Source organism: Coffea eugenioides, chromosome 6 (genome assembly GCF_003713205.1).
Source record: "Coffea eugenioides isolate CCC68of chromosome 6, Ceug_1.0, whole genome shotgun sequence".
Lineage (NCBI taxonomy): Eukaryota > Viridiplantae > Streptophyta > Magnoliopsida > Gentianales > Rubiaceae > Coffea > Coffea eugenioides.
The window spans coordinates 1,246,384-1,272,049 of NC_040040.1; the positions used below are offsets into that span (position 1 = coordinate 1,246,384).

At 37.4% G+C, this 25,666-nt stretch overlaps 4 protein-coding genes across 10 annotated transcripts; 1 reads left to right on the top strand and 3 right to left on the bottom strand.

Annotated features, from left to right (window-relative positions):
- Nucleotides 1-674: 674 nt before the first annotated feature.
- LOC113774597 (receptor-like protein kinase FERONIA) lies at nt 675-4,783 on the bottom strand. The gene is given in 3 exon segments (XM_027319159.1): nt 675-2,424; nt 2,427-3,588; nt 4,522-4,783. Coding segments are annotated over 2 exon segments (2,682 nt in total). The 5' UTR covers nt 3,549-3,588; nt 4,522-4,783; the 3' UTR covers nt 675-864.
- A 1,473-nt stretch (nt 4,784-6,256) lies between these two features.
- On the bottom strand, nt 6,257-10,329 carry LOC113776362. Of its 5 annotated transcripts, none has more exons than XM_027321501.1 (8): nt 10,017-10,318; nt 9,454-9,899; nt 8,946-9,026; nt 8,493-8,567; nt 7,693-7,737; nt 7,511-7,600; nt 7,246-7,347; nt 6,257-6,712 (listed from the first exon to the last, which is right to left on the bottom strand). In XM_027321501.1, the coding sequence occupies exons 1-8, from the start codon at nt 10,123-10,125 to the stop codon at nt 6,536-6,538; spliced, it is 1,125 nt and encodes a 374-aa protein (XP_027177302.1). In that variant the 5' UTR covers nt 10,126-10,318; the 3' UTR covers nt 6,257-6,535. The 5 variants fall into 5 exon arrangements, with proteins under 5 accessions (XP_027177302.1, XP_027177301.1, XP_027177303.1 ...); XM_027321500.1 differs by having other exon boundaries at nt 9,454-9,938; nt 10,017-10,317; XM_027321503.1 differs by lacking the exon at nt 6,257-6,712 and adding an exon at nt 6,719-6,846 and having other exon boundaries at nt 9,454-9,938; nt 10,017-10,325.
- Nucleotides 10,330-16,102: 5,773 nt separating this feature from the next.
- On the top strand, nt 16,103-19,777 carry LOC113775774 (serine/threonine-protein kinase STN8, chloroplastic). Of its 2 annotated transcripts, none has more exons than XM_027320783.1 (5): nt 16,103-16,853; nt 17,121-17,294; nt 17,920-18,324; nt 18,658-19,018; nt 19,607-19,777. In XM_027320783.1, the coding sequence occupies exons 1-4, from the start codon at nt 16,221-16,223 to the stop codon at nt 19,000-19,002; spliced, it is 1,557 nt and encodes a 518-aa protein (XP_027176584.1). In that variant the 5' UTR covers nt 16,103-16,220; the 3' UTR covers nt 19,003-19,018; nt 19,607-19,777. The 2 variants fall into 2 exon arrangements, with proteins under 2 accessions (XP_027176584.1, XP_027176583.1); XM_027320782.1 differs by having other exon boundaries at nt 16,104-16,853; nt 19,295-19,770.
- Nucleotides 19,778-20,156: 379 nt separating this feature from the next.
- LOC113775775 (mannan endo-1,4-beta-mannosidase 6) lies at nt 20,157-24,886 on the bottom strand. Of its 2 annotated transcripts, none has more exons than XM_027320785.1 (6): nt 24,333-24,886; nt 22,135-22,414; nt 21,697-21,891; nt 21,383-21,505; nt 20,933-21,144; nt 20,157-20,679 (listed from the first exon to the last, which is right to left on the bottom strand). In XM_027320785.1, exons 2-6 carry the CDS (start codon nt 22,393-22,395, stop codon nt 20,235-20,237), a joined length of 1,236 nt encoding a protein of 411 aa, XP_027176586.1. In that variant the 5' UTR covers nt 22,396-22,414; nt 24,333-24,886; the 3' UTR covers nt 20,157-20,234. The 2 variants fall into 2 exon arrangements, with proteins under 2 accessions (XP_027176586.1, XP_027176585.1); XM_027320784.1 differs by lacking the exon at nt 24,333-24,886 and adding an exon at nt 22,543-22,726.
- Between the last annotated feature and the right edge of the window lie 780 nt (nt 24,887-25,666).

Genomic DNA, 25,666 nt, shown 5'->3' on the forward strand with positions numbered 1-25,666 from the left:
TTCAATACAAGTCCTTCTTTTTAATCATATCATATGCATGTTATCATTTAATTTTAAATTTATACGGATAAAATGAAAAAAAAATACAAATATTATAATTAAATTATTATTCTTAAAAGTTAAAAATTTTTCAATCAAACAATTGGGCTAGAGAGAGTAATAAAAAGTGACTACCAGAATCAGGTAATAAGACTCGGGCAGTGATCACAAATGTTCCAGTTGGCGGTTGATTGGTAGCTGTGTTGTGGGATCATGCATGCACCTTGTCAGTCAGTTTACTAGTACTCCGGATCCAGACACCCACAGCCCCTTCCCCTTCCCAGAGTTAAGAGAGAGCGGCAATCACGTTGGCCTAATTCTAATCTAATACTGTAGTAGTACTCTGTATTAGCTGGTCAAACACATTAGCTTAGCTGCCCAATCAAAGGATCAAACAATAATCCCAAGAAGCAATCTCTCTCTCTCGGCTGCCAAATTTCTACCGCTAAGTTCCACGCGCATTCTCACAAAAACAAGAAGCATCAATGCCTAGCCGCCGCATCTATTCAGTTCCACCTCACCGCACCTTTTTTTTTTAAAAATAAATTTCCATATACCCTTCGTGGAACATCATCATTGATACAATAATAATATATTTTTTAAAATAAAACGATTTTCTCGGTAAACTTGACAGGAGCTCGAATAGTGAAAGAATTATACAACAACAAAGATAATAATAACCCAAAATTCCCCAAAAAAAAAAATAAAAGCAAAAAGTAAACTCTCTTTGAGTTTTGAGTTTACAGGTGAAACGAAACCCATCTGCACACTACAGCCCTTTTTTTTTCTTTTCTTTTCTAAAAAATAAATTTGCAGCTGGAGATCTCAACGTCCTTTGGGGTTCATGATCTGTGAGAATACAGCACTGGGCGTTAACCCATCCGAGTCCTCGCTCGCAAGGCTCCTCCCCCCAATGCTCATTGTCATCCCAGAGCTTCTGGAGTCCATGTTGCTGTCCTCAAAACCACCACCACCACCATTCGCATCTTTCCTCCCTTTACCCGTCACCTCCTCCCCATCGAATGTCCCCTCTTGCAAATTCACTCCTCCAACAAGACCCACACCCTCCGTTCCGCTCTCCTCCGCGCTCTCCTGAAGTTGGAGCGCGAACTCCAGGTTCCAAAGCACGTCTCCCATGGATGGCCTGTCCGTTCCCACGTCCGCCACGCACTTCACCGCTGTCTCCGCTATCTTCTTAAAGCATTCCGCTGCTATCTTCCCCTTCAGATAAGGATCCATAATCTGATCCAGGATCCCCTTCTTGTAGCAGTGCAATGCCCACTCCGCTAAGCTCACCTGTTCCTTTGGAAGCGCTGGGTTCAGAGCTGGGCGAGCGCATAAGATCTCAAACAATACCACCCCAAACGAGTACACATCCGATTTTTCTGTCAGTTGCTGCCGCCTGAAGTATTCCGGATCCAGATACCCAAAGCTCCCCTTCACCACTGTGCTCACGTGCGTGTGATCCAGCGTAGGACCCGTTTTCGACAGCCCAAAGTCCGAAACTTTTGCAACCCACTTCTCGTCCAACAGGATGTTGGTCGTCTTCACATCGCGGTGGATAATTGTGTGCTTGGCACCCGTGTGCAGGTAGTGCAGGCCGCGAGCAGCACCGATGCAGATCTCCAGCCTCTGCTTCCACGGCAGCGGAGGTTTCTGCGTCTTGTAAAGATGCTCCCGCAGGGTTCCGTGTGCCATGTAGTCGTAAACAAGGATCATCTCGCAGTTCTCTTCGCAGTAGCCAATCAGCGAAACCAGGTGACGGTGCCGAAGCTTCGACAGCATTTCAATCTCAGTTTGGAACTCATGCACGCCTTGCTCAGAAAGTGGATTCCCGCGCTTAATTGCGACTTTTGTGCCGCCATCAATTTCACCCCTGTATACTTTGCCGAACCCTCCCACGCCGAGAAGAGCAGCCTCGTCGAAGTTATTGGTCGCAGCCTTGATCTCGGCAAATGAAAAGTGGCGACAAAGGTTCGAAGGGAGGGAGGACGCATAGCTTCCAGTCGTGTTTGTCTTTGCAGAACCCGAGGAATGTGAATTTCCATATAATGAAAGAGGAAGCCAGCCATCACTTGCAGTAGAGTCCTTTTGGTGCTTGCGGCGACGAGAAACAGCACAAACAAGCAACCCAATGAGGAGGATGGCAGCAATTCCACCTCCAACCCCTCCGCCAATGACTGCTTTCCCCTTTTTCGAGCGACCCGATGATGTTGTAGAAGAGACTGCCAGTTCATTTGGAAGTGGCGTTGGATTGAGACCCCCAAGATTTCCATCAGTATTGTTTACTTTGAATATCTCCACGCCATTTAAGATCGCATCATAATAAGAGGGTTTAGTGTCAGGGTTGGGATGAAGGGCAAGCCAGATATCTTGCTGCGGGTATCGACATTAGGAGGGACGAAAACCAGATAATCTCTGTGCAGCGCAACTCCATTCGTGTTTCCCCAAGCAATAACATCTGCTGCTTTCTGGACAGTCTGATTATTAAGAAAGATGTCGAAAACCCTCTGATTAATTAAGCTAATATTCTCAAATCCCTCACAAAAATGGAGCCTAACTAGGTAGTAGAATCCTGTATCCACAGAGAAAAGCCAAGTCAAATTGTATTGGAGATTCACGTTTGCATTCGGGCCCATTGTTCTAAAAGTCCTGTAGACATCCAGCGGAGCAACATAAGATGGCGTCCCCGGGGGATAGTTGATGGTAACATTTGGATCAGCTACGTTTGTAACCCCAGAACCAGCGCCTAAGATGTACCTCGAATCGGCATTCCACGACCTGAAAAGGCCTGTGTCGTTGGAGGGCGAGATGTCATTTCCACCTACATTTAGCCGATAAACATTCTCGAGTGCAGTAGTATTGTCGATGGAGAAGGGTGCATTTTGTCCAGCAAGTAGGCTGGGACCTTCAGCACTGTAGATATCAGGATGGGAGACAACCTCAATGCCGTTAACAAACGCGTAGGAATTGCCTGGGTCTGAGGCTGGTGAGAAAGTTAAGTTCAACACGCCGGATGGCACGTTGACAGAAAACTCCTTGGTGATAAAATCGTAGTTTAGAGCCTCAGCCGTCTGTGCAGCACTGAAGTTCTTCATAAGCATGAAGCGTCCAGCGGTGACGGAGAAGATGGCATTAGAGGCATTGAGGCCACCGTAAGACGTGGGATAGAAGTACAAACGGATGAACTTCCTACCAGGGGCGACGGGGAAACGATAGGTGTAATTGGACTGGAAAATGCGAGCATTCATATAAGGGACCTGGGGGACAGAGGGCTTTTGATCAGCAGCAGGGAAAACCGAAGCCTTGGAGGAGGCCAAAGCAAACTTGGAGCCAATATCAGAATACCATTTGCGACCATCAGCATCAGTAGATTGGGAAGGACCTCCGCAGCTGAGCAGAATCTTATCAGTCGGGACATAATTGTCGGCCAGAACTCGACGGGCCACAAACACGAGGAATAGACAATTGAGAAGGGAAAAGAGGAGAGGATGGCGTGGCTCGCTCATAATGTTGATGCGGACCAAGAAACTTATACCACAATAGTATCTGCAAATGAACAGGACACATATATGCATATATATGATCACCATCGAAGGAAAAAGCTTCGAAATTGAAGTCGGTTATAATTTGTATGGATACAATACTGGCAAGATAGGTAGCATAGCACCATCAGATTCTAGAGAGAGAGAGAGGATAAACAAAAACAAAAACAAAAACAAAAACAAAAACAAAAAAAGAGGATGACATCGTCTTAATAAAAGTTAATCTTTTTGGGGGTCAAGAACGGAGAAGGGAGATGAACGAATGAGCGGCATGAGCCATGAGTGGATATTACAACTAATCAAACTCGCAGATCCAAACAAAGGAAAAAATTTATCGAAATCGACTCTGAAGTCCAAGTTGAAAAAGATGGACTGTTAAAAGACTCCTATTTTCTGAAACTCTATTTCCCAAAAAAAGAGACTTTTTCTGAATTTTTTTTTTTAAAAACCTCAACTCGACCGTAAAGTCGAAAAGCGATTAGCATTGAGTATGGACCATGTATAAAAATATATATTGTCAAAAAGAAGAAGGAAAAAAAAAAAGCACAGTCCTTGGAAATTCTTTAAATTTGATAATAGATATTATGGGCAAAAATAAACAGTGGGGTTTGGACGGACGGATCGAGGGCTTAAAATGGAGTGAATAGTTGGTGAAAATCGAAGGGGAAAAAAAGTGAGATAAGAGAAGTGGAATTGAGTGAAAGCAGATGAAGATGCAAAAAAAAAAAAAAAAGCTCCAGAAAAAGAAGACAAATAAGCAATGAAGCAGTAGTTGAAAAACTGAAAATGTATGTGCTGGGACCAAAAAAAAAAAAAAAAGAGAAGCAAAAAAGCTTCTGGATCCACAGATCGAAGCAGGTCATGAATACCGGAAAAAAGAAAAGGATGGGAAAAAAAAGGCAGCAAAAGTGAAATTGGCAAAGAGAAAGAAACATACCAGCAGGTGGATGGGTGATGAGGAAGAAGAAGAGATCCAAAACTTCTAAGACATTTTGTGGAACAAAAACTTCCGAGTGAGGAGTCTGTCTGCAAGTTGTTGGATTGCTTTGATGCGCTGCCCCTTCTTTCTCTTGCTCGTTCTCTCTCTCTCTCTCTCTTTCTTCTTCCTCTTCTTCTTCTTCTTCTTCTTCTTCTTCTTCTTCTAATGCTAATGCTAGTGCTAATGCTCACGACAGAGGAGAGAGAGAGAAATAGTCCTACTAAAACGAAAGCAAGGCAAGTTGGCAGGCTTTCAATAGGTTTTTTTTAAAAAAATATATATTTGTATTGTTTTCGGTCAGTCATAATTATTATTCATTTCAAGTAAAAACTACGCAGCTGCACTACTACTCGGCAGCAGTAGTATAGTATTATTATTATTCATTTGTAGTAAAAACTACCGCTACCAGTACCGGGGCCCCACCATAATATTTTTCTTTTGTTTACACTTATAGGACGCGTTTCGCCGGGCCCCACCACCCCACACGGCACTAGCTGGATTGGTTTGTTTTTTACTTTTAGGCTCATCTTCTTTCTTTCCGTTAATTATCGCGTCCCTTTTTCCTTTCTGTCATCTTTCTTCTTGCAGCCGGTGCGCAACTCGCGGTAGCAACAACAGCTTGCACAACAGCCCCACTCACACCCCCTTAACATCTGATCTGGGTACGAAATCATTTTTTTTTTATTTATACTTATGATATGATATGTTTAAAATAAAATAATATTAATATAATTAAAAATATTTTTAAAAAGATAAAGCAGTGTGTTTTTAGTGAGAATATTCATTTCCATCTATTTTAAGTGGCTATGATTATCCTTTTCTTTATTTTCTTACTTGAGTTTTGTTTTCCTGAGAGACTTGGCTGGCTCATTGCTGGCTGCCCACGGTCGGGGGCTATCTCTCTTCTTTTTCTTTTTTTTGGTGGGACGTTGGGGGAATAGTGTGGTGGGATCCACGGCACTATGATTCACGTTGTGGGTCCCAACTTTGTATTCGGTGGCCATGTTATACTGCAAGAGACACAATAATATTTGACTTTGAGTAACATCAATTGAAATCAATTATTACTCTTTTCATCCCATTATAGTTTTAGTTTTTTTTTAATACATAAATTTAAAAAAATAATTAACTTTATTGAAAAAATAAATTTACGTTATTATTTTTCTAAAATACCTTATATTAAATAAAATATAAATTTATATTAATTATTCATGAAAATTTGAATTAATGAATTATAAAAACTTGAATTGACAGTTAAGAAATAATCAATCCTCATTCATATATCACATGTTTTGAAAAATCTAAATATTTTAAATGAAATATGTTATATCCAATAACAATCTATATTAAATAAGTTAGTTTATGCTAATATCAACCTACATTGAATGAAAATATTTTCAAATAATTAAAAAATAAATATATTTTTCAATTAGAAAATGAACTACAATAAAATGGCAAAGCCAGGACGTTTCTTCAGCAAGAGCACTTTACATTTATTATCGTAAAATCTCTTTCTTCTGCTTCCACGGAAATTCCAATTTGCATTTATTATTGGAAAATCTTTTTCTGCTTCAACGGAAATTCCAAGGCGTTATGTTTTTAAAAAAAAAAAAAAAAAAAACTCAGTTGAAATCAAATGACTACTCGGACAGACGGAGGAGAGGAGACCGGAGAGGGAGGGAGGCGAATACTCTTCCTAAAATGTTTACATACATACAGAACCAAGGCATAACTGCGGTGGTGGTTTGCTCCATTGCTACTCTGGAGAAAATGGACGACATAACAATTAATCTCAGTCAATACTGAAAAGAAAAAAATGACCACCGGGAAACTGCAACAACCAGTGCAATCCTATCTATGTAGGAGTATGTGCCTATGTGGTGGGCGATACCCTGCCCTGCATATGAGTGTAGCAGTAACTGGTAGGGTGACAGAAGGAGAAAGTCTCAGTGTGAGTGTGATGGATGATCGATCACAAGTAATCCATGGGAAGCTCCCATTCATCAGCCCGCTCCACCACTTCTCCAGGGAACTTCCCCCTGGCCCTGGACAAGTTTCTCTTCCCGCTTCCCCCGTATCCACAACATTCTTCAAACTCATCATCATCATCAACTGACCCGCCCATCTTCTGACCGCCACCCCAAAACCCCTGTGCCAGCACCCGTCCGTCAATCGTCAATCGTATAATTCCACATCTCAAATTTAGTAACCGCTACTAAATAGTAGTACCAAAACTCGATCAAAAACGGGTGTACTCATTTTGAGCCGAAACCTCTTCTTCGGCTTCAGATAATAATGAAGGAGATATGATATCAGCAGCTAGCTCACCAGCTTGCCTCATCAATTTCTATGCTTTTGTTTCCTTTTGCATGCAAATGCATCATGCACAAGTGAAACGGAATATACTACACTACTTTTACCCCAAAGAAAGAGACAGAATATGTGGTGCTGTGCTCAACCCTGATTCGTTTCTTTTATATTTGAGCTTCTCCATCGCAACAAGTATATAGGTGCTTTGTTATGATCCTCTTTTGCTTCTATGCTTTAAAGCCCATCCGAGATTTAACATTTGCTAAAACAAACTTTCACCGCAAATGGATACCAAGGAACAAGCTTAAAGAAACCATCTTAGTCGCAACTGAAACCATCTGAGAGTATCAAGCAAAGACAACATTTATTTACCTTAGTAAGCCTCTGGATGCGTGATGCTGCAGCTTCATGTACTACAACAGTGTCTGGTAAAACTTCCAGCACATCCTCAACCAATAATGCATAGGTGCTCACCTGTAATACAGCAGCAAAGCATCTGAAATCACATCCAAAATCCTCAATTCAGCATTTACCAGATCATGGAATCTTGCTTTAGTTAAACACAGTGAAAACACCAATAAAGGAAAGAATGATTTTCAGAATCTGGTAATAGTAGTGTAAAGCACGATTCACCAACCAAACTTGACGGGATGATGGATATCCCAAATGAATCAATCTCAAGAGACTCCACTACCCCAGAGTTAATGTCAAAATTGTATCCACGCACCTGAGAAGCAAATAATTGCCATATGATCCCAGAAGTACTCGAAATTAAAGGCCTCAAAAGCATGAGACGACGTTGGAAGAGTGGTGACTTACTTTTCCAATATTTCGCCGACCTGGAGTTGCAACAGTATATCCTACCTAACAGACAGCATCAGTTAGCATACAGATTTGGCAAACAAAAGGGCACATTGGCATATTATTGACTGGAAAGGGCAAGAGTACTTTAGAGTTTCGGCATGGAACATCATGAGAACTAATCAATGTTTGTATCAACAATTTCATTTTCTATACATTTCTTTGGAAATTTTGCCCAGTGGTCTGGGGTCAAAGAAATGAAGCACTTCACCATCAATTGTTATGTGAAGAGCAATTTAAGAATTTTGAGTAGCAAGAGCATAAAAGAGTAGATTGTTAGATTTATCTTCACAAAGGATCACAAAACGATTACGCATATGTACTTGGCTTGGAGAGAGAATAACGGCTCTATGAGTACTGACAGCCACTAAACAGTGGATCCTTTTCCTACCCGTACAGTTCCTTGTTGGATGCCAGGTATTTTAATTACGTTCATTGAATTGCTTGAAACATTTCTAAAAGAGCATGAAATGGCTCCTCTCTTATCAGTCAATAATAGATGAAATGTAAAGCTTCAGGAGAAACAATTGTTCTTACAGGCATAAAAGGATGCACTTAGAGTGCAAATGACATAGATTATTAGTATATATGATGAACAGGAGGGAAAACTAGACCTCCAGTGGTTGACCTATCTCAATGGGTCTAATTTGATGGAGTAAACACCCTCCGGAATCTTTGTGCAACATGTGAAGCCATATGCCTACCCCTTTCCACATATTGGCATAAACTGAAGCAAATAAAAAGCTAGTAGAAAGTACCAGCGTCTCGAGTCCAATTAATTTGAAGTCATTTTCCATCACACTCTCATCTTCAACGAGCACCACATCCCCAACCTGGGATGAATGTCATACAATTATGTTAATAGGGTATCAAAATCACTGTAATAGCCACATTACCGTTGGAATAAATTTAAATGCACAAGAGTAAGCTTTAAGTTGAAGAACGGCAAATATCCACAATTTCATACATGTTGAGCACGCGGACTTAATGACATTTACTATTTGAAGAAACTCAGTAGGAGAACTGAAGAACATGATCAACATGATGGTGACAATTGACAGGGCATCAAGCCAATCTTGAAACTAAATAATTATTTTGGGGTGTAATAGTAGCAAAATATCAAATTTACTGGCAAATAGAAAGGAAAAATAATCAATTCTGTAAAGAGCAGAGGAGGTAGCGCACAGCTCTAAGTGTAATGAAACAAAAACCTTCGCAAGCTCGTCCAAGGAAAACCTTTCTAGCTCACTGGAAAGTAAGTTTGGCTTCACCTCTACAAATAACACCGCCCACTGCCATGGTGAAAAGAACAAAAAAAAAGATATCAGCTCCGTGTCATGCTACTACTACTGAATGCCAGAGGAATGAATATGTCCTGCTGGTTACTGTATGAGCTCTTAAACTATCCAGCAAGCTAAAAGATTAAAAAGGCTACCAGGCAGCTTTGGGAGGAAAGAATTCCCACAAATCGAAGTCTGCCAAGTAGTTGTATTATTGCGGCAGCGGCACAACAGATAGTTCCATGTGCATATTGTAAGCATCAACCGGAGGCAAATTGCAGTGAGAATGAATGACGAAAATCAAAGAGGTAGAGAATCAACTTGTGGGATTCAGAAGAAAATTTGAGAGAAAATACTAGGCAGTATATATTGAAGGAGGAAAGAAAGAAAGAAAGAAATTAGTTGGTTGTAGTGTACGGTAGAAAATATAACCACTCACAGCATTTGTATCGACCCAGAGCTGGGAAACAAAACCCAGGGAGAGGGCGGATTGAATGCTGATAACTTGCTTGGCGATCATAGTGGACCTCTTCATGATTTGCCTCCTCCTAGTCCCTTTTGCTATCCCCTTGCAGACAACAGGACCACCGCTATCTTCTTCTTCTTCTTCTTCTGGCTCAGGCCTTCCCACATCCAATCCCTCCTCGTCCTCTCCTGTTGGTTTGCGCTCTCCCTCCTTTCCGCCCTTGTCGCCACCTCTTCTAGTACTAAAATGGGAGACGAAATCGAGGGACTGGGATTCGTCGCAAACTTTCCCATCTCGTACTTCTTTTTTTTTATATTGGGTATGCGTTGGAGCAGTCTTGTACGGACGATGACTTTCGAGAATGCTATTGTGATTCTCCTTCTTCTTCTTCTGCTTCTTGAACCCTAATTCTTCATGTTCTTGGTACAAGTTGTTGAATTGGGAGTGGCGAGGAGAAGCTGAAAAATTAGTCGGTTTTGATTCTTGAAATAATAGGAACCGTCTGCAATTGAAAAAAGCACAAGAAGCAGTCATACCAGTGAAGCTTGAAAAATGCCATGTGGGAACACTGCTACTCTTTTGATGCAGTGGTGGTGGTGGTGGTGGCAGCGGCGCGCAGGCGAAGAGGGCCTGGGCGAATCCCATAATTTCCTCTTTAAGTGGTCCGTTATTATTACTAATAGTAGTAGTAGTATTAGTGCTTCTAAATCCACGGAATGTGTGATTTGCACAATAAAAAAGTTATAGACATCCCCAGCATTCGTCATCCGCATCCTCGGACTGTGATTTGATTTGGGATCAGCACCGCATCTGATCATCATCGATTTATGGACTGTTCGGCTCAGCTCACGTTATCCCAATCCAAACTGTGTTACTTGCAAAATAGTTCATAACACCGAATTTTATCCTTCTTTAAACTTCCGTCCCTCTTCTCAATTCAAGTTGATAAAATTTGGCCTCAACCAAAACTTCTTTTTTTTTCTTGTAAGAAAGAGATTGAAATTAACCTAAACTTCTAATCACTGTTTAGTTTAAAATCAGCATGTGATTCATATCCAGTTATTTTTTATATATAAAGATATCAAATCCCACTTTTTTAGAAAAAAAAATGAATATTGTTCAGGTCAGATTCCGTATTTTTAGGGATAAAAATGAATATGAATCACGTAATTTTTGTTTAACTACGAATGGTATCTAATCTTTTTATCTCTAGAAAAATGACCATATATAGTCATGCTATGGATTCAAAATAATAAGTGGTTAAACATTGTTTCGATTCCCTCAAAAAAAAATTTCTTCTCCATGAATACATATTTTTATCTTTTTTTATTTTACATATATCAAATTGTTACAGTATATTTTTCTACAAAAACTTTTTAAAAAATAGCAATTCAAATGGATTTAATGGAATCAAATTTTTTGAATTTTATTTTATAAGGGATGTATGGTTATCATTTTAAAAGTGAATGATGAAAAAATTCATTCATTTGATGACATTTTAAACGATTTTTCCTATTTTATTTTTTCTTTGAAAGAGGGGGGGAGGGGGGGGAGAAGTGGTAATCTTTTTTTTTTTCCTTTTTTCTTTTTTTAAAGGATAAGGGTAGTACTAGAATGCAAATAGCACCCACTTGGCGCTTTGGGCAAATTAGCCTCTAATTATCTTGTGAACCATAGATACTATCCCAGGTATATTTGTTATAAAATCGGAGCTTAATTGCAAAATGTCCCTTATAACGTCGTGTCAGTAGCAAATTATCTATCTATATCTATATGTATTGCAGAAAGGATTTTTAGCAGAGACCCTCTCAATGGCTTCCAAAATTCTTATTCTTTTTTCTAGATTTTTGTATTTATTTTAATACATAAAAAGTAGTGGGTTATAACTATAGGTGGCAAACTAACCCACTTAACTAAATTTACCCATACCCGTCCATGAATAGATGGGTATGAGTATCTTAAAATTTTATATATGGGTATAAATGGGTTATCCAATAATACCCATCAAACCCAAATAACCCATTTAGAATTCTCTTCCCCACCCATTTTTTTTAAAAAAATTTTTATTTTGTCATGATGTTAACTACTTTTGTTTCATTATTATTATTATTTGTTGGTTTTATCTTATTATTTTATTTTATTTTAGTTTGTTAACTTGCTCATTTTTCAGCATTACCAATTTATGATAAATTTTAGATTTTTTTCTTATCTTTCTAAAATAAAATTTTAAATTTATATATGAAAATAATGTTAAGGATTCCAAATTTTTGGTTTAAGTTTTATATTAACTTTTATAGTACTTAGTTCAAATTTTTATATTCTTATTATTCAATTATTAAATAATATGTAATTTTGCTTCATAAAGTATAAATGGAAAAAAATTGGTAATTAGGCTTATTGAGCATTACAAGTAAATATTTAAAACTAATGATGGATACAAAGAGCGGTATAAATTGATAACTTAGTTTACAAAAATGAATTTAAATGAGTTTACAAAAAATTAAAATAAATGGATTATAAATGGGTAATTGGGTTACCCAATTTATTTTTTGACTTACTCATTTATATCCATCTAATTAGATGAGTATAAATGGGTTGACTCACTTATACCCATTACCCATTTTACCCAACTCAAACCCGTCCAAGTCACCCATTTTGACACCTCTAGTTATAACCAACCCTATCACTAATCAAATTTAAAATTTAAAACATTCTCACTATCTACTTCATAAACTGTTTATAGTTTGTTATTTATATTTTAAATCTTTTTTACTCCTTAATTAAAGACAAATGCTCATTCGTATGCTATTTTAATACAATGTTACATTTTTATAATTAAGAAATATTTATCACCAAACTAACCCTATAACCACCCCTACAAACGAACTTTGCAAATTATAATCACGTTTCAAAAAAAATCAAATGTGCAACTAAATGTAAAGTTGAGGGGTAAAGTGCAGCTAAATGTAAAGTTAAGGGGTTTACTGTATTTAACCCTAACAAAAATTCCAAGAACGGAACAAATAGTGGGTTATAGATTTTTGTATTTATTTTAATACATAAAAAGTAGTAGGTTATAACCAACCCTATCACCAGTCAAATTTAAAATTTAAAACTTTCCCATAATCTACTTCATAAATCGTTAAATATATTTATACTTTAAATCCTTTTTATACTTGAAATCCTTTTTACTCCTTAATTAAAGACAAATGCTCATTCACATGTTATTTTAATACAATTTTAATTCGGAAGCATACAACATGATCAAGAAACAGCAGAACCAATTAGGATTATATTTTGACCCAAAAAAAAAAATTTAGGCCTAGATGTCACTGGCACGTTGCCGTAACTTGCGATGCCAATTAGGACTATTTAGTTTTTTTTTTTTTGCAAGGAATTAGGGCACTGTAAAGCTTATTTAGACAAACTTTACCTCATCGGTGATTTGAATATCAAGTTATTGAATATACTACAAATCCTATAATCATGCTCACATTTTTTCCACATTTCCCTCACGTTTCTTGATCATCTAATAAGGAAACTATAAAACTAACGAGTGAATAAGAAAAACATTAACAAAGGAAAATGTATGGCTGACGCAACAGACGGCTTTTATAACTTAAAATGATTTACGCATGGTTGCAAACACAATGATTGGAAATATTAGCATCTTAAAATGCATATGAAGAAAAGAAAAAGAATATGTAACAAATTCAGCAATTTTTTAAGTGCATTTTCGTCCAATTTTAATTATGTTATTCATAGTTATTGTTCAACTTTACGAGGAGTATACATACATACTTCTTCCCTATTACCTATCACTTCAGAAAGCGAGAAGACGCTTCAGCTCAGATTATGAAGACACCAATCCCTCATTTAAAACACTACAACCAAATAAAACTTTTTCATTTTAGTTAAACATTAAATCGTTGCCTGGTGTTTATAGCTTCTGCACCCAAGGCTGCAATATTTAGTTTTCAAAACTTTCAAACGTATATTCTTATGTAACATATATTTTCAATGATAGTTAAGAATATGTCCTTGAAGTCCGAGCATAAACATTAATGAATAGTTTCTGTCCGGATAAAAAATTAATGAAATATATTTTTACATCTATATGTATTGCACGAGAGGTAGGGAAGGGTAACATTTGATGTTTGTTGTGCTTTTAGTATTTCTTTAGATATTTTTTATTGGAGCTTTGTTCATTTTTTTAATATATGTTAAGAGTTTAGATAAGGTACATAAATACAATATAGATTAGATACTAAAATAGTAGTACTTTTTAAAATTTTAACCTTTTTCCATGTAACTAATATAACTAATTCACTTCCAACGCACGGAATAAAAGAAATATATTAGTTAACATTCATAATTTATTTTTTAACCTTTCAAATTTAATTTTTTCTAAAATATATACCCCGACAATAATATACAAAAACAAACTAGTAGTCACGTGCATGTTAGTGGTTTTAGCCATGTATTTCAAATTACTACATATACCAAAATATATTTATATAAGAATTACTGTATTAACTGTGGGTGTTAACTAGGGGTGCAAACGAGCCGAGTCGAGCCGAGTTTTGGCCCAGTCGAGCCAAGCCTCCAGTTAATTTTGTGAAACTCGAACTCGAGCTCAAATTCGAACTCGAACTCAAGCTCGACAAGCTCAAAATGTCAAGTTCAAGCTCGAGCTCGAGCTTAAAAAATAAAAAAATAATAAAAAATTTATTTTTTAAAAAAATAAAAAATAATTATTTATTTTTAAAAATGAATAAAATAATAATTTTTTAATAAATAATAAAATATTATGGATATATGTTTAATTTTACTATTAAAATAAAAAATAAAAAATAAAAAATATATATATATATAATTGAGCTCGCGAGCCAACGAGTTTAATGTTTTTGATCTTGAACTCGAACTCGAGTTCGACTTAATTAGCTCGAGCTCGAGTCGAGCTCGATATTGACCGAGCTCGAGTCAAGCTCGTACTCGAGCCGCTTGCGATCGGCTCGCGAGCAGCTCGATTCGTGAACACCCCTAGTGTTAACAATAATTCTATTGGTACTTAATTTTCATTTGATTAGAATACAATTGTATATCTGACTGTTGATGCTATTTCTTATTTAACTATTGTATTTCTTTGGTTAACAATTCTTATACAATATATCACATCATTACATTTAAAACAAATAAAAAAACTATTGATTGTTAGTTTAATATATATTTTAATGCATTTCTATATCAAAGAAATGAAAATTCTACCTCTCATCAAGTTTGACAGCCATCGATATCACCAGCGATCCAGCGTGATCATGGTAAATATAAAGTTTCTTATATCGTCAAACTCATCTTGCAATTACACTTTTTGCTGTATTATCTTGCTAAATCAACTGTTTACATGACATAATATTATATGGAATACATAATGACTCAGCAATTATTGAAGTTCCCATCACACCAACGTCGCCATGTGATGGCCATAACGATGGTAAGATCTAGGTTTCTCGCTTATTTTTAACACATAATTAACCATTACCATTGCATTTTCAACTCTATTAATGTAACTTATACACCTTATTTCTATATTTACTGTTCATGATATAATGTTTATGAATTATTAAAATTATACAGACTCATCTGAAGAATTTGTTCCTGCTACGCAAGACGTTGTGCCTGTTAACATAGTTTCATTTGTAGTATGTACTACACAAAATTCAAATGAATTAATTAAATCACCAATTTTGGCTTTCGTACTAAAAGTTGATTTGTGTGAAGAGTCTTCACATCTTCATGCAAGATTATCAAATCAAATGCATAATATTTGTAAGTATTTCATTTTAACAACATTCAATTACATTCATTTTCTAATATAAATTTCTATTTTTTTAGAATCTATCTTCCGAAAAAATGCAGTTCTTGAATGATATACACATTCTATCATATTTCAAACTATTGTTAGACAGATATTACATTTTAATTGTGTTAGTACAAATTTTTAACCTTTTATAATTCACCATTTTATTTTCATTTTTTCAATAATATCAGCACTGTGCATAGTACGGGTATTCATATTAGTTCTATGTGTACATCAAAACAAGCACCAGATTATTCATTATTCAAAAGAAGGTGGTAATTTCAACCACCTCAAATGAATTTCAAGGGGAAAAAAAAACTCTTCATAGAATCGTAAATTCCACTACCTTAATACTAATGCTTTGTATGACTTGTAGCAACCAAACATCTTATTTGTTATCAACTTCAACTGTCACTTATTGCTTCATTCCCTGCAATCCATTGTACCATCAGACCTAAAAGCAATTATTTGGAATAATTTTTTTCAAAAACACTCTAGCATATATATATATATATGATATACATAAGATAAAAAAAAGATGGTTGACAAGATTAAGAAAAAATTAGTTGAAAAATGTGTCTATGATGCACTTATGCAGATAAAAACATATCCAAACAAGGCATAGAGAAAATTGATTTTCAAATAGTAATTGTTATTAGCATTTCTTTTGTTTGCCTCCACTCCACTGAATCTGAAAGTCAGAAGCCAAACCACAACAAGAGGATAAACCTGGGAGGGCCACGTGGCCAAGGTGCTGCCTCTGCTGCCCTTCTTTCATTGCCGCAGGAGTGGGATTTGTATTACTGCAAAGCAAAGCTCTGTCTGTCCGCTGTGACCGACGGGGTAAGCAGTTTACATTTTACGGTAGTGTGGTGATGAGATGATGGCTTCTCTGCTCTCCCCGACTGCTCCAACAGCACTACTTTCCCAGCAGGATCCCAAATTCATTTGCTTTTCTCCATCAAATCCAACCTCCCAGACTGCCTCTCTCTGCAGCTCGTTAACGAGAAATACTAGTTTGAGGTGCAGCGCATTCTTGGATGGCATTTCCGATGCTACTTCTAGTTCTAGTTTGCCACTACCGCTACCGTTAGACTACCTTGACCTCGACCAGTCCTCGTCACTTCAATTCCCTGCTCTTCAACCTGTTCTGCCCCTGCTCCAGAGTTTGATCGCCGAGCTGCCCCAAGGCCACCAATCGGGAGTCTTGCTCTTCGCTGGCTTTGCTTGGCTATATTTGACGGCCAGGCCGGGCGTTCTCCTTGGTGCCTTCGATTCCTACCTTCTAGCTCCTCTGCAGTTGGGCTTTGATACCCTGACTGGGAGAAGGAGACTGAAGCGGACCGATTTCTTGATTGGGGAAAGGCTCGGAGAAGGTTCCTTCGGTGTTGTTTACTCTGGTCTCGTTGTTCCTAAGAACGTGTCAGTGGATGCTGACAGGGTTTTGACGAGAGCAACTCTGAGGGCTCTCGAGAACGATCAAAGGTTCAAAGACAAGGTCATTCTCAAAAAGGTGATTTAAAAGAAAAATTCCCTGACTTTGGCATTGCTTTTCTCAGGTTCTGAATTGTGTATTTTATTGTATTGTCACGCACTAACTTACCACACTACATTCTGTTCCTTCCATTTTTTATTTTTTTCCCATCACCATTTCTTTTTCTTCTTTTTTGTCAGTCTATTTTGGTTTCACGATGTGCTTGGACTTGGAGAAGAAGTCCAGCCTCCTCTATGGCTGGTTTTCTATTTGGCTTTCGCCTGTGAACTTTTTATGTTATAACAGGTAAAACTTGGAGTTCAAGGTGCTGCAGAATGTGGTGATTTTGAAGAGTGGTTTAATTACAGGTTGTCAAGAGCAGCTCCTGAGACGTGTGCAGAATTTCTCGGAAGTTTTATTTCTGACAAAACTAATTCTCAATTTACCAAGGGTGAGAAATGGCTCGTATGGAAGTTTGAGGTACTTGAGCTTTTTCCTCAAGTTATTTTTCAGGAGATCTGAGGATAATTCTCAGTTTTTGATGTTATTCGCCTATGCCTGAGATCAACATCGTTTCTCTTTTTTCGGTTTTTGTGGAGAGTCTTCTTTTGTTTTTCACAACCTCTTATTCTCTCTCTGTTTTTTTCTTAATTGTTTTTCATTTTTTCCTTTTTTGTTTAGGTGAACAATCTTTCTTTTTTTCATTTTTCCTTGCGATTTCTTGAATTTGAGTCTGCAAAAATAAATATATAAATAAATAAAGGACGACTAATAAAGCAGTTGTACAGGCTATGATGGCCAGCTTGGACATCATCATAATCTTATGACTTAAATAAGAAAGATAGGATGCATTGAATTTTTGAAACTCTTGCTAATCACAGTGCCCTGTACGAGTAAAGCTTGGAAACTATGGATTAACAAGACGAAGCTTGAAAATCGTCATTTTCCATGTATTATTCTTAATTATTTACAATATGCCATTGATGGTCTTATTGGAAGTCATATTAAACAGCTAGTTTGTATGCTGTGCCTTGCATTGTTAACTGAGTTGCATTCTGATATCTAATGATATACGTTTTGATCCTATGGGAATGTCATGCAATAGGGTGATCTTGACCTTGCTGATTACATGCAAGATCGTGGCTTCCCTTTGAACCTGGAATCTGTTATGTTTGGCCGTGCCTTGCAAGGATTAGAGTCTGTTGAACGCAATGCACTGATCATCAAACAGATAATGCGCCAAATCATTACTTCACTCAAGAAAATCCATGACACTGGTATAGTACACCGGGATGTAAAGCCCTCCAACTTAGTAGTTACAAAAAAGGGGAAAATCAAACTCATAGACTTTGGAGCAGCAACAGACCTTCGAATTGGAAAAAATTACATGCCCGATCGCGGACTACTTGATCCTGATTATTGCCCTCCTGAGCTATATGTAATGCCAGAGGAAACTCCAAATCCACCACCGGAGCCAATTGCTGCCTTTCTTTCTCCAGTTCTGTGGCAGGTGTCTCTTCTATTCTTTCCTTCAAGTGGAAGATCAACTGATTTTTGTTGAAAAGAAAGTACTCATGCTATTATTAATAAATTTAAGCCGTTCATTTCCAGTAATTAATCGCATTTGACGCATTGAGTTATAGATTGCATTTTAGTAGTTTTATTATGGTCAAGCATACTAAATTGGATTCTAGACTTTTGTAAGGAATTTAGAGTTGGTATAACATCATTAACTGGAATGTGTGACCAAGTTATGCAGATCCTACACAATGAGAAAACTTCAGCTTGGTTCTTAAAAAGGCTCCATGTGACACACTGAAGTGGTTTTTTACTCTTGCTGCAGTTAAACAGTCCTGATCTCTTTGACATGTACTCTGCTGGAATTGTATTCTTACAAATGGCAATACCGTCCTTAAGGTCCACATTAGGTTTAAAAAATTTTAATCTAGAATTGAAGACAGTGGGATATGACCTGAGAAAGTGGAGGGAGAGAACAAGGATGAGGCCTGACCTTAGCATTCTCGAGCTTGATTCTGGTAGAGGTTGGGACTTGGCCACAAAGCTTATTTCAGAGAGAGGTTTCCTGAGAAGGGGTCGATTATCTGCTGGAGCAGCCCTGAGGCATCCATATTTTTTGCTAGGCGGTGATCAAGCTGCTGCAGTTCTTTCGAAGTTGGCTTTCAAGTAGGAAACCTTTGATCACGGTAAGCTTTGCATATTCTCAATCACCCACTTCTTAATTTCTTCTGTTTTATCTAAGTATTAATTAGAAGGGCTCTAATTTGGCTTTGTAGTGTTATTTTCTGTACCAGGTTTTCAACCTGTTTTTAAAGTTTACTGTTATTATTCATCTTCCTGTGTTAGGCTATTTTCTTAATACTAATTCATACGTTGATTTTGCTTAAGAGGAACTGGAATTTTGATATGCACTTAATTGGGATTTTACGAGTTATATATAGTTCTAATCTGTCTCTACGCAGTGGGAGGAAAGAAAAATTCACGAGGAGCTTCTATGCATGTAAAGTTTATTGTTCTCCAATTTGTTAGCATACCAGCAGTTCCTCCTTGAGATACTTGCAGCTAAAAATGTCTTGCTCGCCAGAAATTGCAGAAGTCAGCGTGTTAAACTCGAATGAGTAGTCTTGACTTTCTAACAGGGCAGAAAATTCGTCTGTCTGCTGCTAAATCCTTTTGTTTGTGCCTAAAAGAAAGAGAAGAGCAAAAACTTGGAAAATATTGCCGAAAGATATATCCTCTGGCAAATAACCATTCTTTATGTACTATTGCTGTAGATATATTTCCTGAATCCCGCATAGTTGCCTTTGTTGGCTGAAGACAATCCAGAGATCAATACAGAAACTTTTCACTTCAATGCGATCACCAGCAATTACCATTTTAGCATGTTACTATTTCATCAAGAAAATGTTGTAATAAAGAAACCGAAAGTCAACACTTACCATGTCCATGATTCTGTAGCTTGTAGCAAATCCATGCGGTCATTTGGTTGGAGGGAAGTAGATGGTGAATTTGAGGTTCCGTTGAAGGGTAGAAGTTCACCACCGTAGATGAGAATCAAAGACGGTTTTGAGCAAACAAACTGTCAAATTGTTTGGACATGGACATGGTAGTACGGTGTTATGGTACTCCATATAAGAGCAGTTCAAGGGTTACTACGTACAATATTCTCATGCAAGAACAGTCATATGCTAGTATGGCTAGAACATTATTAGTAGTAGTATTAATTTCTCAAACATAATTTTCAGGGAATGGGATAAAATCAAAATGTGGTGGTTTACCATATACAGTACAAAATAGAGCAGTACCACCTTAATTTTTTTTTTTATGTAGTAGTAATTTGGAAGAGAACAGAACACGAAGGCAGGAGTAGGTAGGTAGGTGGTACTAGTAGCTAAAGATTAATTAAAGCTCATCATGATACAGGAGGGTAGTCCCCGTCCCCGGGTGGTGCTGGTGCTTCTTGCAACCCCAGTGGCATCTCCAAGAACACAAGGAGTTGAAGGTCTTTAGCCTTCTCGACTGAAGAGATACGATATCCGACGTTGAAGGAGACTTTGAAAGCACCACCGCGTATCCGTCATCCATGTAATCTGTCCCTTCGGGAAACAATTGCCAGAGCAGGCTCCCGCCGCCGCCTCCCCCCATTTTTGTCGAGTTCAAGAGGGTCTTGTACACAGTATTGAGGAAGGTGTCCCGGTATGTAGAATTGTAGCCGGGATCTTTTGCTGATACACCAAATTCCGCAAACACAACAGGCATACCAAGGAAGTTCTCAGCATCATCAATGTGAGATTGCATCCATGCTTTGGTGAAGTCTATGTGGGCATCAGAGATCGATTGCGAAATCCTTCATACAGTGTCGATATCATTTAGTACGTTCTTAATAGGAGCTCTCATGACAACCCATAAAAGAACACCCTAGTGTGTAATCTATGCATCCACAACTTGAACATACATAAGCCAGATGTCTTTTAGATGTAATTGTGTCATAAAAAGCTTTCTCACCCAAAAAAAAAAAAAAAGTAAAAAACCACTAGAATGAATATAAGAGGAGGAGTGACAAAATATTAAAGCAGTTTCCCATGAATGAATATACTAACCAAGAGTCTGGATATATGTGAACAGAAGCAAAATCAACCCCGAGAATTTGATGATTCCTTATAAAATCAGTTCCAACTTGTTGAGCATAGGTATTTGGGTTGAGCTGAACCCTGTTGAGCGTCGAGGGACCATAGAAACCTTCCACTCCAATCTCCAACAAATGCTTTGGATCAACGCTCTTCACATAGACCGCCATTTCTTCTAACCAAGCCTACATGTACGTTGCCACCTGAATAACTCAGGATAACTTGTATGACAGATATCATTCATCACATTATGCTGCGTAAATGGAGTTCGGAAAGATGCTATGGAAAGATAAGAGGTAGAGCTAGCTACCCTTGTACGGTGAGATGTTTTAGGTTTATATACCATGCGCATTTAATTTAGTTTCAGGTGTACATAGCATGGTGACAAGTTTCTCATGAATTTAGCTGTTCAGAGATACAAACCTGCAGCTTGTTGCCAGAGGGATCTGATTCACATCTCGGCTCATTCATGAGTTCCCAAGCAAATATCGTTGGATCATCCTTGTAGGTTATGTTGTTGACAGTGTTGGCTCTATCAAGAACCATCTCCAGGCGCCCAAGTATCCAGAGAAAGATTTAGGAGTGAGGGAAAAGGGGAAAATGTTAGACTTGGTACAATAACAGCAATTGTTCGAAGACTGTGCTGCAGTGTCAACGATGAATGAACGCGAAACTAGTCATTAAAATTCAAGCTTAGTGAACGAAATGCAAGAAAGCTATCAAAGCAAAGTACAAACCTTGACATGAGCCTTATAGTAGCCTTTGAGAGTTGGATGGGAGAAGAAGTCATCATCAGAAGTCAAGTTTAGGCCAGCAGCTTTACCCCATTTGACATACTGGGATTTGCCTCCGTAAGCTTCCCAATTGTTTACCAATGACAATATAAGCCTGATTTTGAACTTTTTTGCCTCACTTATGACGAAATCCAAAGCCTGTAAATCGAGGAATAGCTTAACGTATCTGTTGTATTGATCTTGGTATCCATATCATCATGTTAGTCAACCGTTACAATCTTTAATGTAACGTGGTTTACTTGCACCATGCACGTACAGAGACCGACGCAGCAATGCAGATAATTCTTTCAGATGGAAATCACGGTCAGGGGACTCTTGTCCTTTGTCAACTCAAAAAAGCTAACTCATGAGACACTGTGAAATTGAGATAGAGGGACGTACCTGGAACACTTGCTCGTCATAAACAGCCGGCGATTTCTGAAGAGCTCGCCACTGGCCGTCGTTGAAAGCCCAAGTCCTGCACACCGTAAGACCCACAGAGGATGCCTGTTGAAAAACCTCAGTAACCTTAGGTCTCGTAGATTGATCCGCAGCAAAGACCATTAGCCAGTAAGTGTTGAACCCATTGACATAAAATGGTTGGCCATTGACCATGAATTGGTTTCCATGTTTTTGCACCAGTGTCCATTCTTCGTCTTCCATGACTCCAAAATTACGTAATCTGTAAACATGTCATTAGTAAGCAATATAGAAAAACAGCAGCGTAAGCTGCATTTGAGGAGTTGCTACTCAAGATGAAATCGAATTACGCTTACTGGACGCACCCATCGTCGTTGTCGAGATACTTACCCGAAATAAAAATCATTGTTGCTAGAATGTGGCCAAGGAATATTCATTTTGTCTTCCATTTTGGGTGAATCGGCATTTGAGGTATCAAGATACATTAAGAGGATAAAAAGCAACTGTAATAATAATGTTCCACATGTAATGTCAATCTGGCTGCAGTCCATGATATCAAGACTGATAGGCGATAGCTTTAATCTTTGTGGGAGGTGCTTTAGCATTGACAGGAAAGACATCTATATATATATGTGTGTGTGGCATGTCTAAGATACTTATCCAGTAGACCACGAACTAATCTTGTAGTGAAAACAGAGAGAAGTATGAAAGAGGGAATCATCTGGGCTACCTTCAAAGCAAAGATACACCAGTGTTTCCTTTACATGGTTAGTAAGTAAAGACAAATTAAATAAATTTTTTTTTTTAAAAAAAAAAAGAGTAAAAGAAAAAAAAAGGTAATGGTGGTAGTGATGGTATCAACTGGGATTTGGGGTGCTTAGCTTTAAAGCTTTAACTTTTTAAGGGGGATGCTTGTTTTTGGTAGGCGTAGAAAATGAACCTTTAGACTGAACATAATGGAGACGGAGAAGATCCAAAGCATTTGTCCATCAATACACATGGGAAACATGTGGTATTCAACAACATTTGACTCTCCAAAACAAAAATAAAATAAAATAAAATAAAATCGGGGATGCAAAAGCCGCAATCAAACCAGAAGTCGTACGTATGCTTTAGTACATAGAACAACGCCACCTACACCTAATTTATTTTTGTTTTTGTTTTTGATCAAATGTGAGTCATTTGTATATAATCATATGCACAATTCAAGTAGAAATAACTATTATAGTATACCATTTTGAATTTTTTTCTCCCTTGAAGTCACATGGGGAAATCTAAAGATGCGTTTGATAAAATTGAAATTTAAAATCTGAATCAATTAAATTATTGAATTATTAGGTACTAAATTTGATACATTTAAATGTATATCACATCATTTGATAAGTGAATAGATCATGACTAATTTTTTGGAACAAGTTTTGCCTAAAAAATTCGATGTCATTTAATTAATTCAAATGCTCTAGTTATGGTTATCGAATGCGTTTGAACATATTAAAATCTAAACCCAATAAATTTAAGTACTAAATTGAGTTATTAAACAGGATCCAAATCCAATGGTCTGTTATACTTCCACCTAGTGTATTGTAATAAAAGGAAATTCTATCGCCATTTTAAGAAATCATTTCCTCAATTTAATTTGCATCAGTACAATAAATGGTGATAATGGGCTACGTCTTAAAGTTTGGGCGAATTTATCTTGAAGATACAATATTCAAAAGAAACTATAGAATCTCCCCCTAAATAAAAGGATAATACGTTGAGCAATTGAAAGTAATATACTACTAGTTTTTACCTAATTCAAAAAGGAAAATAAAAAGATAGTAATAGTAGAAACCTAACGTATCAATTTTCAGTTTCACGCAAAAGGTCAGGAAAAAAAAAAAAGAAAAGAAAAACCTTTTGTTACACCAAACTTCTGACCGTTTAACATGATACTGCCGGAATGCAAGAACGAAAACCTTTTGGGAAGTAGATACATTACATACCCCACTCGCAAGTACGTAAGAGTAACGGTTACGCCCTAGTGCTAGTAGTTTTTTTGAAGGAAGTGCTAAGTAGTTGGTCAGCTGAAAAGTTTGAGAGAGGATGACAGATACTTTGATAGTTGTGATAATGCAATAAAACACTAGGAGGAACAGAGTGGTGGTAAAAGCTATCGAGGCAGTTAATTGTTTCCTTACTTGGATTCGGATGTACAAGATAGGGGTGGCGGTGCAATTTAGCGGTGTTGAAGATGTGCGAGTATCCAGTAGTATAGTCCCGGCCGGCCGGCCAGCTTTAAAACACCAGCACCCGAGAGTCAGTCACTCATTTTCCTCCTCCTCAGGTCAGGATTCATTCAGGTGCTAGGCGGCGGCGGCTAGACGACGGTGATTTCTTCTTCTCCTCCTCCTCCCTTCTATTGGATTAGCCAGCCTCGTAGAGATGGATGCCAGCCAGGGAGGAGGGTGAGGCAAGGGGTTATTTGATTTTTAGTCCCATCGGCAGCCATCCATCATGCTACTAGACTAGCACGTAGTACCCACCGCAGCAAACAAAAATCAACCGCCCGACCGCCTGCTCTATATTTTGAGTACCATTTTGTTTTCCCTTCTGGGTGGGAGTGGGACCCGGTCATCTCTCCTTATCAGTTAGCATTCATGGGTCATCACCACCGGCTGTAGTAGGCCCGTAGAGCAGTATTTCACCTGGGGCTTGGGGAAGTTTGATTCCTTAGGAACAGTATCCCATTTTCAGAACACCCTTTAATCCTTCTCAAGAGTTGGTAAAATACAAATATAGTATTCGGTTGATTGCAAGGGAAAATGCTTGAAAGCTTTTTTCTTCTTTTTCCTTCTCGCATATTTGCGTATTTGGTCGGGGAAAAAAGTTTTTTTTAAAAAAATAAAGTCTAGCATTTATTTACCCTACATTTTTCTACAAATTTATTAGTTTTTTAAATAAAAACCATAATTTCATTGGAGATTCGTACTATTAGCATAGAGTACATTAAAACGTGGCAAGTATATATATACAAATTTGAAAATCAGTTGAGACAATATCGAAACACGACATATGATTAGAAATTCAATCGTGAAAACATAAAATAGATTAGAAGCCGTTTGGATTCTGAGTTTAGAGTTTTTGTTTGTAAAAAAAAAAAATTTATACGGTAGCAATATGATATATGTTAGGTAAAAAAATAATTGAAAATTTTTTTTTGATTGATTTTTGAGGAGAAAAATGGAATGATATGAACAAAGAGAGGGGCAAAGAACCTAATCAATTTGTTGAATTGTCATTTCTATCTAAAAGTAGGCAAAATGAAGGAAAAGGAAACCGAATTCAATGGAATAATATAAATTTGTTTGAAAGGTTAATTTTTCTTATCTTTTCTAGTTAAATAACACTTCATCATTTCCTTCCGTTTTTTATCCCTTCATCAGCCCAAACAAAATTTCAATATTTCTTTTCATTCTTCTTCCATATTTAATCCAAGTACAATGGATAAGAACTACTTTCCTCTACTACCTGT

What these genes read in the sequence shown, in the direction of transcription:
- LOC113775774 (XM_027320783.1), top strand. Translation starts at nt 16,221, where the DNA reads ATGATGGCTTCTCTGCTCTCCCCGACTGCTCCAACAGCACTACTTTCC. An exon ending in ACAAGGTCATTCTCAAAAAG is followed by an intron (nt 16,854 to 17,120) that starts GTGATTTAAAAG and finishes ATGTTATAACAG; the next exon opens with GTAAAACTTGGAGTTCAAGG. An exon ending in GGCTCGTATGGAAGTTTGAG is followed by an intron (nt 17,295 to 17,919) that starts GTACTTGAGCTT and finishes GTCATGCAATAG; the next exon opens with GGTGATCTTGACCTTGCTGA.
- LOC113775775 (XM_027320784.1), bottom strand. Translation starts at nt 22,703, where the DNA reads ATGGACTGCAGCCAGATTGACATTACATGTGGAACATTATTATTACAG. An exon ending in AACAATGATTTTTATTTCGG is followed by an intron (nt 22,415 to 22,542) that starts GTAAGTATCTCG and finishes ACATGTTTACAG; the next exon opens with ATTACGTAATTTTGGAGTCA. An exon ending in ACTATAAGGCTCATGTCAAG is followed by an intron (nt 21,506 to 21,696) that starts GTTTGTACTTTG and finishes GGGCGCCTGGAG; the next exon opens with ATGGTTCTTGATAGAGCCAA.
- LOC113776362 (XM_027321500.1), bottom strand. Translation starts at nt 10,125, where the DNA reads ATGGGATTCGCCCAGGCCCTCTTCGCCTGCGCGCCGCTGCCACCACCA. An exon ending in TAATTGGACTCGAGACGCTG is followed by an intron (nt 7,738 to 8,492) that starts GTACTTTCTACT and finishes GCTGTCTGTTAG; the next exon opens with GTAGGATATACTGTTGCAAC. An exon ending in CCATCATCCCGTCAAGTTTG is followed by an intron (nt 7,348 to 7,510) that starts GTTGGTGAATCG and finishes GCTGTATTACAG; the next exon opens with GTGAGCACCTATGCATTATT.